Source organism: Nicotiana tomentosiformis, chromosome 8 (assembly GCF_000390325.3).
Source record: "Nicotiana tomentosiformis chromosome 8, ASM39032v3, whole genome shotgun sequence".
In the NCBI taxonomy this organism is placed as follows: domain Eukaryota; kingdom Viridiplantae; phylum Streptophyta; class Magnoliopsida; order Solanales; family Solanaceae; genus Nicotiana; species Nicotiana tomentosiformis.
The window spans coordinates 94,609,056-94,626,042 of NC_090819.1; the positions used below are offsets into that span (position 1 = coordinate 94,609,056).

The window sequence follows — 16,987 nt, forward strand, 5'->3', positions numbered from 1 at the left end:
ATAAATTCACACGAAGGAATAAGAAAGAAGTGATATTATTCCTAAAGTTTATAGCCTCTGAGAGATAAGTACAGACGTCTCCGTACCGATCCTTCAGACTCTACTAAGCTTGCTACTCGTGAGACCTATGTAACCTAGTGCTCTGATACTAACTGTCACGACCCAAAATTCCCACCTTCGGACCGTGATGGCGCCTAACATTTCACTTGCTAGGCAAGCCAACGTTAGAATAATATTATCCATTTTAAAACAATTTTTAAAATAACAAAGGAACAAATGCGGAAGTAAGGTCTGAAATATAGTGAATAATCCATAAGAACAACGGTGTCTAAATACCATCCCAGAATTGGTGTCACAAATGCACGAGCTTCTATAATAATACAAATAAGGGCCTGAATAAAATAAAGCTGTCTGAAAATAAACACACAGCTAAAGTAAAGTAGACGGGGACTTCAAAACTGCGGACGTCGTGCAGTTATACCTCAAGTCTCCTCTGAGTAGCTGAAATCCGAGCAAGTCTATGGTGCGCCGCTGGGACCAACTCCGAAATCTGCACAAGATGTGCAGAATATAGTATCAGTACAACCAACTCCACGTACTGGTAAGTGCTGAGCCTAACCTCGACGAAGTAGTGACGAGGCTAAGGCGGGTCACTTATATTAACCTGTACGTAATATTAGTAACAACAAATAATGAAAATAAATCGGGTAACTCATTTATAATAATTGAAGCCAACTCAGCAGTCATAACCAATTATCATTTCCATCAATTCTATTGCAGCGTGCAACCCGCTCTCGCAATATATTCACATTCAATTCTGTTGCAGCGTGCAACCCGCTCTCACAATATATTCATTTTCAATCCTCTCATATAATTATTTTTAATCAAGTATATATATTGACTTTTAAATAAGTCTATTGCGGTGTGCAATCTGATCCCCCAAATATTGACTTTTAATAAGTCTGTTGCGGCGTGCAACCCGATCCTCCAGTATATCTATTTCAATCAATTATGTTGCGACGTGCAACCCGATCCTCCAATATATCCATTTACCAATTCTTATAGAAGAAATTTCCCCAATAATTGCAATAACTAATATAAAATTATAAGACAACAAGCATGCAATAATTATGATTTAATTATGAAACAAACAATAACAAATAGCAAATTATTATGGAAATGAGGGAGAAAATAGGCAGTTCAATATTTAATATGCTAAATGTCAAATAACAATTAAGACACATAATTCAAATAACATGTAACAATTAATGCAGGAATTCAAGAATTAAAATTTGACAAAGAATAGGAGAGAAATAATTATTATAATAATAATGAATTCATGATTTAAAATGATTTATAATTTTTCAAGTAATTATGCAAACAATTAATTTGACGATGTATAGACAATCGTCACCTCACCTATACGTCGTTCACATGCATTTCACATAACAAATAGTTTAAGGGTTCTATTCCCTCAAGTCAAGGTTAACCACGACACTTACCTCGCTTTGCAAATTCCAATCAATTACTCGACCACAACTTTTCCTTTTAAATTTGTCTCCAAAAGTTTCAAATCTATTCACAAACAATTTGATATACTCAATACGAATCATAGGAATTAATTTCATATGAATTTACTAATTTTTTGATAAAAATTAGAAATTTATTAAAATATTCGACAGTGGGACCCACGTCTCAAATCTCGAAAAAACTTACGAAATCCGAACACCCGTTCCGATACGAGTCCAACCATATAAAATTTATCAAATTACGATGTCAAATGGACCTTCAAATCTTAAATTTTTGTTTTTGGAAGATTTTATAAAAATTTCAATTTCTTCCATCTAAATCCGAAATAAATGATGAATATAGACTTAGATTTATGAAATACAATCACTATATGATAAAGAACACTTACCGAGTTCGAAATCGTGAAAAACTCCTTTGAAATCGCCCCTAAATCGAGTTCTAATTGAGGTTTTTGTGAAAAATGGGAAAAATTCCATTTTGGTTATGTTTTAAGTCACATGTGCCAGGCCTTCTTCGCGTTCGCGAAGGGCCTGTCACGTTCGCGATGATTAGCAGCCCGTGGCTTTCGCGTTCGCGAGTCCTCCTTCGCGTTCGCGAATGCTTTTTTCCCTGGCCTTCGCATTCGCGTGCCAGTGCTCGCGCTCGTATAGAAGGACGACTGACCCCTTCCCCATGCCTCTAAAGCTTCGCATTCGCATTGAGCTGGTCGCATTCGCGTTCGCGAAGGGTAAAGTCTCCATAGCTTCGCATTCGCGACCCAATCTTCGCGTTTGCGAAGAAGGAAAATTCAGCCAGCCCAGTTTGCTCTTCGCGTTTGCGAGAGTACATTCGCAAACGCGATAAAGGAAATACGAGAAGCCTGAAGTTGCAGAAAACCAGATTTTCTAAGTTCAAAATCATCTTGTATCCTATCCGAAACTCACCCGAGCCCTCGGGGCTCCAAACCAAACATGCACATAAGTCCTAAAACATCATACGAACTTGCTTGCGCAATCAAATTACCAAAATAACACATAGACAAGTCCGAATCTCGTCAAATCAACTACGATTCTCACCAAATTCGGTAGACAAGTCATACAATATTATAGTGGACCTATACCGAGTTCCGAAACTAAAATACGGACCCGATATCAATAAATCCAACACTAGTAACTTCTTAAAAATCTTTAAACTTTCATCTTTTAATTTTTCATCAAAATTCCATATATCGGGATAAGGACCTCGAAATTCAATTCCGGGCATACGCCCAAGTCCCAAATCACGATACGGACCTACTGAAATTGTCAAAATACTGATACGGGTCTGTTTGCTCAAAATGTAGACCAAAGTCAACTCATTTGAGTTTTGAAGCTCTATTTCATATTTTAATCTATTTTTCACATAAAAACTTTTCGAAAAATTGTACGGATTGTGCACGCAAGTCGAGGAATGTTAAATGGTGCTTTTCGAGGTCTTAGAACACATAATTACTTATTAAATTTAAAGATAACATTTTGGGCCATCACAGTAGTTAAAGGGTCATATTAGATATTGAAGAATTTAGGAAAAGTTACATATTTAGTTGCTCGGTCCATATATTAATAACCCCTAGCTATATATATATATATATATATATATATATATATATATATATATATATATATATATATATATATATATATATATATATATATATATACACACACACACACACACTAATAAGTACTTTTTTTTAGTTTTTTAAGGTATTTGGCAAGACGAATAAGTGCTTTTGAGCAGCAACAGAAGTAATTTTTCTGCTTTTGAGAAGAAACTACAAATTCTATCTTCTTCCAAGAAGCAGAAGCAAAAAATTTAATTTTTTTCAAGACAAAAAAATATCCTCACCATAAATTTATATTTTCTAAATTATCCCTCATTAATTTAGCCTTTTTTTCCTTATTCTTTTTTATTTATTATGTATTTCTATGCTCCTTCTCGTATTAATCATTGTGCGTTTAAATTTTCTGCTTTATTAGTGATCTCTCCTGTTCTTTTGTAGCATATCAAAATTATATGAGTTCTAGTTTGTAGTTTTATTTCTACTTCTTTTTATCATGCATACATATATTATTAAAAGAATGCAAAACTATCTAGTTTGTTGTTATCTCAACAATAAATAGTGTTGTTCATATAGTCGACTATTTCTTCGGATGGACAGTTTAAGTTTAATTACTCAAGAATTTATTGCCAGTTTAGCAATCTAGCGACAGTCTTACAAGTCAGAGGAAGTGCATAAATAACCATTCTTAGGGCTGCTATTTAGGAATTAGCTAGTACTTATTTTATCCGGAAAATTTAACTAAAAATTCTAATTTCAGAAAAATTCAAGATATTTGTGTCCCGAAAAAATAAATTAAAAAATTAAAATTCAGGTCACATTAGCTAATTAATATGGCCCTTTAGAGTGTCTACCCGATGTCATTTCTATAATAGGCATCAATACGATGTAGTATTGTAAAGAAAGATTCAGATATATTTAGGCCTAAATTAGTACTGGGCTGATGAAACTATTGACTTACCAAATCCAACCCAATTAATGGGCTTAGCCCAACACCTGATCGGTTCAACTAGCCCAAACGGAAGCCAAGGTGGTGGAAGTATATAAACCTCTGCTCACCCCGCCACCTCTAGAACTCATTGCTCAGACGCTCATCACAAGCAGTGTTATACGTACTCAAAGGTTTGTTTCCCTTTCTCCTGAACCCTACCTGTTTCATCTCAATTTCCTCTGTTTCTACATGTTTTAGCTTAGTCAGTATAATGTATTTGTACCATCTGCAGTTTATCTAGGGTTTATAATTTGGAAGCATGATTTGATAAATCAAATGACTAAGTACTTGTTTTTCTCTCTGTTTGTGAGCTCATTCCAACTTGATAACAGTCAAACCAATAGATGAATTTCATTTGTGTTTGTTTTTGTCATAAATTGAATGAAAAATAGATAATTACTACTTGTGCGCCTTCGTTTGATTTTAATTTTTAATGTGTATATCGTTCATTGCATGATTTTTCTTTGGAGCGTATCTCTTCCGGAGAATATTTTGAAGCTTTGAGCAAGTTATGGGAGACTTGAGTATTCATTACTATTCGATAGTTCATTCTGTTTTATTTTCTTCTCTTTAAAAAAAAAAAAAAATTAATTCTGAGTGTTTATTTGCAAGAGGAACACTTGTTTTGGAGTCTAGTAGTTATAAAGGATTCATGTAGCTAAGTCCAACTAGTTTGGGATCGATGAATAGTTTATTGATTGATTTTGAAATCGGACTGTAAAGAAAGAAAAATAAAATAAAATTGGTAGAGAAGGAATTTTTAGAATGGAGAGGAAGAAAATGAAAATAGGAATGCTCTGAATTGTTTAAGTTGCACATTGAGGATAAAAATATAACTCACCAGTTATCTCCAATTCTCCATAGTCCATTCTTGCTAACTTCCGGTTAGGACTATAGATAGCTGAGGAAAATAGAACTAGAGAGGGCGGTGAATAAATAATTTGCTAAAGCTTCAGCTCGAAATGGCTTATCATGCTTACAATTTATGTTTATTGACTCCAATCTGTCTCGACTCTTGACAGATCTTTGTCAAACAGGAATAACATAGGTTTTGGATACTTCATTCAGATCCCTCAGTAGAAACTACCAAAAATGTAGAAACACTAGTCCCATAAAAATCTAGTGTTATCACAAAAATTTCTCTCAGATTTCAATCTAATTGTTTTTATTCTGAGAAATAAGAAATTCTAAGTTGGATAGATAGTTGGAAGACTTTAGGGAGGTCCAAAGCATACTTGTAATTAGTATAATTAACAAATTGATCTGAATAAGTAAAATTTATATGAGTTGTCTGAACAAAAACTAGAAATACTAGTCTTGGTTGGATCTTATCTGGGTGCAAGAGCAGGGAGCCACAGATTAAGCTTCTTACTTAAAAAGCTGGTGTAACCATGTAAAGCAGTGCTGCTGAAACAGAGTACTCTTTCAGAATTAAAGTGGAACAAATTGAGCTTTCCTATGGCGGTTAAATGATTGATTATTTAATCACGTCTCATAATTTTCTAGGTGGTTATCCTTGGTTGCTATACAGGTTATCAACTAATTCTTATTACATGTTTAAGTATTTTGGAGTGTTGTATGGATTGCTATAATAAATTAATACCAAGCGAATACTTTCTGCCTTGCCTTCTGTTACTTGTTTTGATATACCTCTATCACATATTAGTCTCACTACATTGCAACATACTTCACTTCCCTTATGCATGTAACATCCTCTTTTGGCATTGTAGAGGGATAAAATTTCTTTAAATCTCCTGCAGGCTTTATAATTTGATGGAGCTAGAGGATAGCATTTTAGATTTCTCTGATGAAGAGGAGAGCTTCGAGGATGGTGATGTTAAAATGAATGATATTGAGGAAGGAGAATTGGTTGAAAGGATTTCTAAGACTGGATTAGAGGAAAGTGGTGATGCATGTGCTAGTTCGACTAATCCCGTTTCAGGCAATAAAAATCAGAGACGCAAGAAAAACAAGAGGAAGAACAAGCGTAAGAGAGGTTCTTCGGGTCCAAAGGTCACAGATATTAACAGGTTTGTTACGCTAACCATACTCATTATACCTTTTAAAGGGGGAAAAAGAAGCTTTGCGTTGCTTATCACCATATGCATATTATGTTTATTTCCATACAGAAAGCATTACTGAGCTTGATCTCGGTTGATGAAGGGAAGATAATTGTCTTTTAAGTTGGATACCGTATGACTGATGCATGGATTTAGTTTCTTTTCTAATCTAGCCATATATAAGTTGTGTCAAAGGTTAACTTTTTGGTCAAAGTTGTTGCTTCATTTTGTATATACTAGTCTTTACAAGAATTAGCATCTTTATTATTTGTTGTCGAAATGTAGCAGGCTTTGACTTTCTCTTTGAATTTTTGTCTTCAGATTTGTATTGGATGTCTGTAAACGCTTGAGAGAGCGGAAATCTTATCTCATATGGACTGCGGTTGGTTGCCTTGGAGTATCTGCTTTGAGTGATCTTGTCAAAGAGGTATGCTTTTTGTTCTATATGCTTGTTTTCTTAAATGTCGACTTTTGTTGTCATATCTGATTGTGGTTTAACCCATTAGTTTAATTTTGAATTTAGACAATTAGTGTGAGCATAACTTCACCAATCTGCCCACCCCCCCCAAAAAATACTGAAGAAGTCAATTTAATTTTTATTGTCACATAGACCCCGAAGTTGGATTTCTTGAGTTGGTAAGGTCTAATATGGTTGATGAATCACCTCACAACTACTTGCCTTCCCTTCATGTTCGCGGAAGCTTATGACCTCCATCTCAGTACTCATAAAGATGATCTTTTATTTATTTCTTAAGCTACCAGAGATTGGCCATTCTAGACTTTATCTACCCCTTGATCTCGGGTGAGAAAGAATTACTCAGTGTTGCTAAGAGGTGAGAGATGGGCCTGACTTTCTAACACAATTTATTCAAGGTCTACTGCTTTTTGTAGTTTCTGATGCTCAATGTTGTTGTCCTACACTCGCAGATGCCTCCTGTTGAAGCCATTTTCACTGCTTTCAGTACCATGGACCTCTCTTCCAAGATAGCTTCTGGCTAAACTACTTTGTGGTGTTCTATTTAGGTTGATTCTAATGGTTTGCCTGTTTGCTGTTCTACCCTATGGTATGCACATGGCAATGCAATATGCAGAAAATTTGCATCTTCTTCCTCTTTCGCTTTTCCCTCCTTTTTTTCTCTTGTCGGAGTTAGAGAGGTGGTGGAGGAGTGTAGAAAGTGTTATAGAAAGTGAGTTGGATGATAGCAAAATGGTCAACGAGGAAGGGGGATGGCGGCTTAAGGATTAGATGTAGGCGCTTTCCAAATGTTGAATTTACTAGTTATTCCTATTTGTCCCAATGTGCTAAACGACTCCGCAAAAATAAGAGCTCTGAGCTTCAGTGATGAAATTGACTGTGTGTTGATTTGACAAAATGTGGTCATTAATTGGTTGCCTCCCAAGTCAGTTAGAACCTTTTGCTTGCTGCCTTTCCTTTTTATTTTGATTGGATTTTGACAGAAAGAGTTCCTTGGTGGCTTGGTTAGAAAATTGCTAGAGCATCAGTTGTGTGGGAATTGCTTTAATTTTTCTGAAGTTAACGAACACTCACAAGGAGATGATCAAAGTAGCGCTGTATGGGGGTATTAATTATGGAGATGAAGTCTCTGATCGATTGGATGTTTTCTTATTTATATTGAATGAACTTGTTGGAAACCCATTGTTTTGTCTAGGTCTGTGGTTTAGTGTACTTATAGACAGGATTCATCGTTTTTTGTCACAGTAATAACTATAAATAAGAGCATTGGAGAGAGATTGTCTACCTTTGGGTTTGTTGGAGTATGTGGAAGATGTTTTCCCTGATTTGTATACTACAAAAATATAAAAAATCACTCATTAAACAGAAGTTGAAGGGAGTTTGCAGTGGGATATCTTTCTCAAACAAGAGTTTGCATCAGGATATCTTGGAAGAGAAATCTTATATCATGTGAAATGTATACCAGCAAATAAGTGTGAGGCCATCCCTTTACTAGCCATCTGGAGTTATGGATCACCCTAGTGCTTGCTTACTCTCTCTTTTCCCCCTACCAGTTCACCATTTCTTTCCTATTTTCTCTCTTGTTTAAAAGTTTCAGGGACTACACTTTCAGCCCCTTTCTAGGAAAGATATCAGTAAATCTCTTTGTACATCTTTATCCCTGCTTATTCTTCCACTCTAAATTCTGTTTTTTTAAAGTTCGTCATCCCTTCACCGGGCACCATCATCATCGTTTCGTTTGTAGTCTTTACATGGTCATAAGCAGAGAGAGGCCCCCTTGGTAATCTATTGGTTTTTAGCTCATTTCCTAGTTTTTCTATCCTAAATTTTCTATCCTCTTTTTCACTCCTTCATTAGTCTATATATATTTATCTCTCTTCCAAGGTAAAAAAAAAAAAGATTAAACAGAAAAGGGAAAAGGAAAAAAGAAAAGATCAAAGCAAAGGCTAAAATTATGAAAACAGACTAAGCAGTGGATTCTCCAACACAAAATCACAGTCACCGAACAGAAATATGAGTTCAAAGCGAGGGCAACTGCTTAGGCATATACAAGAAATCCAGACTTAAACCTTGGGTGCAATTTGATGAGCTTTTGCTATTGATATCGGTACAACATGCTAGACCATAGTAAAAATGAAAAAGGTGGAGAAATGGCAAATTTCTATGAGTGAATTTATGAAAGATAAAGGAGGGTTGGCAAGGGCAGAAGTAAGAGAAACAGGAGAGGATGGGTAAGGAGGTCAATTGGCAAGGGTTGAAGTAAGAGAAACCGGAGAAGATGGGTAGGGAGGAACTGATTATTGAGAGCCACAGTCCATATGTCTATCAAAGGAAAGGCCTCATACAAGTTTTGCTGGTGTGTGACACCCTTAATTTCTCATATTGGAATGATTCAGAGGCTCTTTTCTGTGAATATCCTGCAAAAGTGTAAAATATCATCGTCCAAATTTTTAATTCTCTAGTTAAAGCTGTATTTTTCATTATAGCGTTTGGACATAGATTTGGTTGAAACTTAAAAAAAAATAGTTTTTTAAGATGAAACGAAAAATGGTTTTTGGAAGTTGAAATTGTGTTTGGATTTTACTCGTAAAGAAGTTGAAGTTTTGTGAGTAGAAAACTTCAAAAACTTGAAAAATAGTCTAAACCACTTTTTGGAACTTGAAAAATTCATTCTCAAAAACTTCCCAAAACTGGTCACTTTTTATAACCAAACAATGTTTTCAAAATATTTTTGAAAAAAGTGAAAAACCTATGGCCAAACGGGAGAGGGTAAATTATTCTATTGAATGTTCAATCGGCAATTGGACGTGTTTGGTTGTACTTAACTAGCAGCGAATTGCTGGCATATGGCTGTTGCATGTGAGGGTCTGGTGAGTATGTTTTTTGCATAGTTTTTTTGATAAGTGAACAAGTTAGGCCAGAATAGAACTAAGTTCTGGATTTTGGCAAAGGCATAGCTTCTGAGTTTTATGATTGGAAATGACAATTTTTCTCCGGAGCCTATTTGCTTATGAAGATGATATTTGCCTGTCCCAAAAAAAAAAAAAAGACAGACCTTTTGTTAATGAAGGATTGCATGTATGTGTTAACGTTTATTGTTCTCTGGCCAATGAGTTATACGTACATGTTTTCGGTCGTCATGCCCCTTTTCCTGCATATCTAGTGCACAATTAAAGAGAAAAGCTATAATTTTCTCATAAATTATAAGTTCTAAGTTACAATTGTGAGTCAGTTGATGATGCTGCAGTAAAATTTACAGGTGGATGCAATTCAGAATTGTGGTGGCCAGAAGACTGCTGATGGCAGGCGTTTCCGAACAGGCGGTGGGATATTATGGAGCATCCTTAAAGTGCGAGATCCAAATGCATACAAAGAGATAATGAAGAAAGGGCAGGAGTTTGAGGTGGGTTATAATTCTTTAGCGTTTATCTTGTTCATAGTTATTCCCTGTGCATGTGGCAATTTTGTGGCCCAACCTGGAAAGATCATGAGTTCCATCATCAGGTGCAGTAAACATGAATATTTTCGTCTATGCTGAAGATTTTGTTCTACCTACTCTCAAATAAAAGAAAAAATAAAGCAGGTAACCCGTAACCTTGAAAAAAAGAAATAACCTTTCCTTCTCCAAAAAAAAGAAAGAAAGAAAAGAAATAGCCTTTAATACCAATCAAAAAAAGAAAGAACCTTTAATAAAGGATACATGGAGGTGTTTGTAAGGTTTACTTTCTTATTTGGTAAGTTAAGATGAGATATAGCTTTATATATTGTTTGACTCCACTCTATATTATTTAGTTCAAGTCAAATATTATGAAATTACCAATGTATCTCTGCTCGTTGCACTACTGTAATGCTCTAATTTTCAAACTGCATATTTGGTCATGTTAGTAATTTAAGTAAATTGTTTGAATGTTAAGTGATTATTTCTGTTGTGCTCTAGTATTACTTCCTTGAAATTAAAATGCAGTTGTTGGGTAAAGCCTCCAGCCCTTGGATAGCCATGGTTATTCTTGTTGCAAGGACTATATTTATCTTACCTATCAAAAACACTTCTCAGTTTTTGCTATTTCTCGTAATTCTAATGATCTTTCAATGATAGCATGCTGTATTTGTAAACAATTGCATATATAATTTAAACCGTCAATCTGCTGGTCACTTCTCCTATTATGTATCTATATACCAGTGTTCATTAAGAGCCTCATTTCAAAAATAATTGCAGAAGCAATTTAAGCAGGCTAAGCTCAAGCAAGAACCGCTCCCAAATAATGAAGCTTCTTTTGAGAGATCTAGCCAGACCACTGTGGGAGACAAAACTACAGCCAATTCTAAAGATGTTTTGCTGCAACAAGTTCCTGTTGAGCAGTCAAATAGTGGAGCCAAACGTGCATCTGTTCATGACAGAATAAGGGTGCCCATCTCATATGATGATATATTTGAAGGAATTGATGAAGGAAGGGAATCAAGGGATCTGTTGGCTTAATACCTTCTGAAAATAGCTCATATGATATGGTGGAATGAGGCGATCTGAGATGTATAAAACTCAATGCGAGTGGCATATGACGATCAGCTTAGACTAGGGGACTGAAATGAATCAACTTGATTTTTGATAAAGCCTTGTATGGCGTTTCAAGTTGAATTTCACTTATGAACTCCTAGATCCCGTGGAACTGTTCCCTTTCATTTTGTTCATTCTTATTCAGAGTAAATACATATCTTTGCTGTGGCCCGAAATTGTTCCAAGTCAAATTAATATTTCGAAATTTCTTAGAAGAATGGAAAGAAGAAGTTGCTTGCTAGCATTAAGGATTATTTTGTCTGCCAATTCTTTTGCATGAAACTTGTGAAATCATGGTTGTAAGTGTTGCCTGGTGCCTGAGACACTTGGGTATTGTTGATAACCAAGTAATAATATGGTGAAACAATGCTCAATTCTGTTGTTGGTTCCTCTTTATCCTTATTTATTTCTCAACCTGGAAACGGGTCTTATCAAATATGTCTATGCACACACTCGCAACTTACAACTCACAAGAGATTGTAGCCATATATCTTTGAAGTCTTCCTACATTGGACTCGAAAATATTGATATTGAAAATCTGGTTGATTGTTCTTAACCATATTGCTATATTTCAACAACAGAACCCAAAATTATAGTAGCTCAAGTACAGTGAACTTCTGTATAGCTGTGGCTTTTGCAGTCTGGATAAGTGAAAAGCTTGTATTTGGCCATAGTTCAAGTGCTATTTTGCAGTGATGCACGTTGTTGCAAGAATAGGCAGATTGCAGTGCAATCATCTCTCTTGGTGTTAGGAAATTTCTGCTTCCATGCATCTATTGAAGCCTCTACCACTGCCTTCGCGGCTGCTGCTCCATCATTTGTTGAACACACTATGGAAACGACTTGGTCATTACTAAGCACATCCCATACCTAATGTTACAATGAAAACAGGATATGTCAAGTTTTGTAGAAACAGAGAAATGGAGAGACTCGATTTGAAAGACGAGAAACCAAACAAAAACTACATAGTCAGAATCGGCTTACCCCATCAGTTGCTAGAAAAAGGAACTGATCATTGGAAGAAAGATGGTGATAGGTGACATCAGGCCTGGAGATAATACCATAGTTTTTGAGCATGAAATCTCCGAAAGCTCTAGACATGGCGAGTCCAGGAGCGTCTTCATTGGGTAACCACACTCTCTGTATATGTGGCTCTTTTTCTAGTGCTAGCACTCTTCCACCACAATTCCTTATTCTTTCTGCTTCAGCTGCATGCATCAAACAGTTTATGATCTAGGCATTAGTAGGTCAATTTGGAACTGAACTGTGACTTTAGTATCATCAATCATGTCGAGAGTCTTACAAGGCAGGCTAGGCTTCAAATCAGTAGTTAATGGAACAGGCTCAATTGTTCCCTCCTCTGTCTTTCTTCCTAGTACAGCTCGAGAATCGCCAAGATTAGCTATAATCAGATCATCATCCTATAGCATATAAAACATTCAAACAACAAAATTATATATCCAATTCTCTAAATAAAAAATGAAGTTTCAATTTCTGAATTATCTTATAGGTTCGGAATACTTTCTCATTACCTGTCTTATAGCAACCACAGCAGTTGTTCCACTGCAAGAACAGTCCAATTTCTCAAGACATTTAATTTCTTTATCCACCACCTTAAAGGAACTCAGAAAAGCCTCTTTCCACTTGTTAAAATTCTTGTTCTTCGCCGATTCATCAACTTCTTTCACATTTTGTTTTGGAGAAGTGATCTTTGGGAGAGAAAGTATATGTTTCAGAAGCAAAGATGGCAACTTATTCATAACTAACTTGCTCACTATCTGTCCATTCTCTCCATGCCCATCAAAAACTCCACTGAAAACTCCATTTTCTACACCATACCCCTGCCAGAAAAAGAAAGTTTCCATTTTTAGACACCCTATATAAAACCTATACTTAAATGATAAAACTCAGAGAAATTGATCACAAACCTGATAGAGAATAGCAGAATCTTGATTGAGTCCTTTGCATCCTTGTTGAGAATAAACTGAACCAATTTGTTGGTATCCATTGTTGTTGTTGTCTTCATAGTGAACCAAATTTGCATGGCCATAATTAATAGCATGAATCTCAAAAGATTCACTGGATATGCAGATACCCATTTTGTCAACTGTGTTTTTCTTTACTTTTTTCCTTGTTTGTGGTTCCTACTTTAACAGCTGAAAGAGAATCCTGTATTTAAAGAAATTTTAGATCTTTCAAAGGAATTGAAAAGTGGATTAATAAATTCTGAAATAACAGTTGTGGCTCCCACGGATTAGAGAAACTCATTCAGATTCAATAATTCACTGGTTTATTTATTGTAATGTATTATTCTAGATTACCCCAAGATTCACTTTAAGGGGCATCTGAGTTGTACACTCGTAGGATCAACATACGCAAGCTTTAATTATTAAATAAAGGTTAGACTTTTCTCCAATGGATGTTAGAAGAACAAACCAGTTTCTCTGTCATTGGAGAAAAATTGTTTAGTTGTCAGCTCCAGGTAGCTCTTTTGTTTTAATTTTTGATAAAACAAATTGGTTACAGAATGTTATATTAAGATAATCTTCTCCTTAATAAAGTGATGATCCTATTATCTCCCCGTTTGATTGTAACGACCCAACCGGTTGTTTTACTTTCTAGATCCTCGTTCCCCTGTTTAAGACTCGCCGTATGTGCTTTTACTTGTTTTATGACTTACGGGGAAGGTTAATTTGGTTTTGGAAGGGTTCGGGTTGAAATCGGAACACTTAGTTCCTTAATAGTGGCCTAAGGTGGCCAAGTTTTACTTGAGTCAACATTTTTAGTAAACAACCTCGGAACCATGATTTGATGGTTCCAATAGGTTCGTATGATAATTTTGGACTTAGGCGTGTGTTCGGATCGAGTTTTGGGTGATCCGGGAGCGTTTTGGCACTTAATATTGAAAGTTGGCGTCTTGAAGGTTTTAAAGTTTCTTAAATTTGGTTTGAAGTAGACTTTGGTGATATCGATATCCGTTTGGGATTCCGAGCCTCGGAATAGGTTCTTATGGTGATTTATGACATGTACGCAAAATTTGACGTTATTCCTAGTTGTGTAAGTATGGTTCGTCGCATTCAGAGCTAGTTGAAGAAGTTTGAAGTTCATAAGTTGATTAATTTGGTTTTGGGGTGCGATTCTTAGTTTCGATGTTGTTTTATGTGTCCCAAGGCTTAGAGCAAGTCCGTATTATATTTATGAACTTATAGGTACAGTTGGACGGGGTCCTAGGTGGCTCGGGTAAGTTTCGGACCACCGGAGCTAAGTTCAAATTTCTGCAATTTGTTGTTTTGGTTTCCTTCTTCGCGAACGCGGAGAAGGCCTCGCGTTCGCGATGAAGGAATTGGGGCTGGGGCATTTAGTGCTTCGTGTTTGCGATACGACAGTCACATTAGCGAAGGCTAGAGACCAGTAGTCGTCGCGTTCACGATGGTGGTATCGCGTTCGCGTAGAAGGAGGGAGCTGGGCCTGGGAAGCTAGGTCGTTACTCTTCGCGTTCGCGATTGGCTGCCCGCATTCGCGAAGGGTTGGTCAGGTTGACCTTCGCGTTCGCGATGGCCATGTCGCGTTCGCGAAGAGTATTTTTGGGTAATGGCAGATTTTTGCCTTCGCGATCGCGAGAGGCCTATCGATCGCGAAGAAGGGACCACCGGGCAGAAACATGTTTTAAATCGGGACTTAGGCTCACTTTCTCTCATTTCACTTTGGGTTGGCCGATTTTGGAGCTCTTGGAGAAGGATTTTTCACCTAGCATTTTAAGGTAAGTGATTTCTACTTAATGTGAGTTTAATACATAGATTATGAGTAGATTTTAACATGTAAATTGTGAAAATTATAGTATTTTGTTGAAAAACTTAGGTTTTGGTGAAAATGGGATTAGACCACAAAAATAATTATGGAATTGAGTAGAAATTATATATTTGAGTTTGTAAGGTTATGGGTATCATTTATTTACAAAATTTTCGAAATTCGGGCACGTGGGCCCGGAAGTGACTTTTAGAAATTTTTCTAATTGGGTTGGGTAATTACTCTAATAGTTAAATTATGAACTTTTGAGCACATATTAATTAGTTTGCACGACCTTTGGCTAGTTCCGGATTGCTTGATATCGATTTGAGGCTATTAGTGTGATTTGAGCATCGGGAAGAGGGCTTGGAAACGAGGTAAATCTCTTGCCTAACCTTGTAAGAGGAAATTAACCCGAGGTAAGTCTCTTGCCTAACCTTGTAAGAGGGAATTAACCCCATAGGTGTTTAAATTGTTATTTGTTAATAATTGTGGGTGCTACGTACGCATGAAGTGACGAGGGTCCGTACATAGCTAAATTCATGTTATGTTCGGATAGACATAGGACTTTATTATGCAATACTTGTATTATTTAAACCCAACTTATTAGTTTAATTACTTGCATTAATAAGTAAAACTTGATTAGAGATTTTGTTAGACCGAGCTTCGTTACTTTGCGTTGACAGGATATTTAATTATTGATAGACATTTATGTTCCTTTATGTGCTTATCTTGGTGTTGTAAATGTATGTTCCGTAGTCCGAAGAGTTTTCCTATTCTTATGGATCGGGTTGAATGCCTCGGCAATAGTTATATTTAATGAGATGTATCCATGGATCGGGCTGTACGACCTCGGTAGTGTATGTACACGATTATTATGGATCGGACCGTACGACCTCGACATAACTCGTGCGTGATGTCACTAGGAGTCTGATTGTACTTGATATTTTCTTCATGACTTGAGAATTAATAAATACTTGATGGCGTATATTTGTTGAAATTGGCATGTGATATTTATGGGTTTTAAAAATCACTTATTTAATGCTTTTTATTCCATTATTACTGTTGTATTTCCTGCCTATATTCTGGCACTTTATTTATTGACCTTTAGTAAGTGTCGATGTCGACCCCTCATCACTAATTCTTCAAGGTTAGACTAGATATTTACTGGGTACGCGTTATTTTACGTACTCACGCTACACTCCTGCATAAATTGTGCAGGTACTGAGACAGGTACATCTGATGTCCGTCCAGGCGCGTACCCATATTATCCGGAGGCCTAGTGGTGAGCTGTTTTCCATGCTCTGTTCTGCAGTACTCGGAGCCTCCTCTTGTTGTACTTATTATTTCTATCTATTTTACTTCAAGCGATAGTTGTATGATATTTTGTATATTCTACTAGATTGCTTGTGCACTTGTGACACTAGATTATGGAAATTTCTAGTACTGAGGCAGGTACATCTGGTGTCCGTCCAGGTGCGTACCCGTATTATCCGGAGACGTAGTGGTAGGCTGCTTTTCATACTCTGTTCTGCAGCGCCTGGAGCCTCCTCTTGTTGTACTTATTATTTCTGTCTATTTTACTTCAAGCAGTAGTTGTATGAGATTTTGTATATTCTACTAGATTGCTTGTGCACTTGTGACACTAGGTTTTGAGAATTTCTAGTAGATGTTCATGGTTTTGTCTATTGATACTACTGTTTCACTCTCATATTTTATTTTATTCCTTATATCACCATGCTTTTTTTTTTTATTTTTTTTATTTTTATACTTGGTTTTCTCTATTAAATAAAATTCAATGATTTTGAAAGTAATAAAGTGAGTAATTAAATAGATAGTTCACCTTTGGCTTGTCTAACGATGACGTTGGGCGCCATCACGGCCTATAATGGGAATTGGGTCGTGACATTGATCATTCTTCCATCATTGGCGACTATTTTCTTCTTATCTTATTCAGGTTGTAGTCACATTCCTGCGTATAGTCAATCAATGTATGATCTTAATTTCCAGTAGA

The 16,987-nt window shown here is 36.2% G+C and overlaps 2 protein-coding genes across 2 annotated transcripts; one reads left to right on the plus strand and one right to left on the minus strand.

Annotated features, from left to right (window-relative positions):
• Nucleotides 1-4,125: 4,125 nt before the first annotated feature.
• On the plus strand, nt 4,126-11,428 carry LOC104109155 (uncharacterized). The gene is made up of 5 exons (XM_009618372.4): nt 4,126-4,231; nt 5,861-6,130; nt 6,482-6,587; nt 9,895-10,038; nt 10,852-11,428. The coding sequence occupies exons 2-5, from the start codon at nt 5,874-5,876 to the stop codon at nt 11,110-11,112; spliced, it is 768 nt and encodes a 255-aa protein (XP_009616667.1). The 5' UTR covers nt 4,126-4,231; nt 5,861-5,873; the 3' UTR covers nt 11,113-11,428.
• On the minus strand, nt 11,122-13,596 carry LOC104109156 (probable protein phosphatase 2C 72). Its single transcript, XM_009618373.4, has 5 exons — nt 13,116-13,596; nt 12,720-13,028; nt 12,491-12,608; nt 12,172-12,395; nt 11,122-12,057 (listed from the first exon to the last, which is right to left on the minus strand). Exons 1-5 carry the CDS (start codon nt 13,284-13,286, stop codon nt 11,863-11,865), a joined length of 1,017 nt encoding a protein of 338 aa, XP_009616668.1. The 5' UTR covers nt 13,287-13,596; the 3' UTR covers nt 11,122-11,862.
• Nucleotides 13,597-16,987: the final 3,391 nt, after the last annotated feature.

Bases quoted from the DNA above. Each gene is read 5' to 3' on its own strand.
- LOC104109155 (XM_009618372.4), top strand. From the start codon at position 5,874: ATGGAGCTAGAGGATAGCATTTTAGATTTCTCTGATGAAGAGGAGAGC. The intron at 6,131-6,481 runs GTTTGTTACGCT...TTTTGTCTTCAG, and splicing joins AAGGTCACAGATATTAACAG to ATTTGTATTGGATGTCTGTA. The intron at 10,039-10,851 runs GTGGGTTATAAT...AAATAATTGCAG, and splicing joins AGAAAGGGCAGGAGTTTGAG to AAGCAATTTAAGCAGGCTAA.
- LOC104109156 (XM_009618373.4), bottom strand. From the start codon at position 13,286: ATGGGTATCTGCATATCCAGTGAATCTTTTGAGATTCATGCTATTAAT. The intron at 12,609-12,719 runs GTAATGAGAAAG...TATATGCTATAG, and splicing joins CTGTGGTTGCTATAAGACAG to GATGATGATCTGATTATAGC. The intron at 12,396-12,490 runs GTAAGACTCTCG...TGATGCATGCAG, and splicing joins TTTGAAGCCTAGCCTGCCTT to CTGAAGCAGAAAGAATAAGG.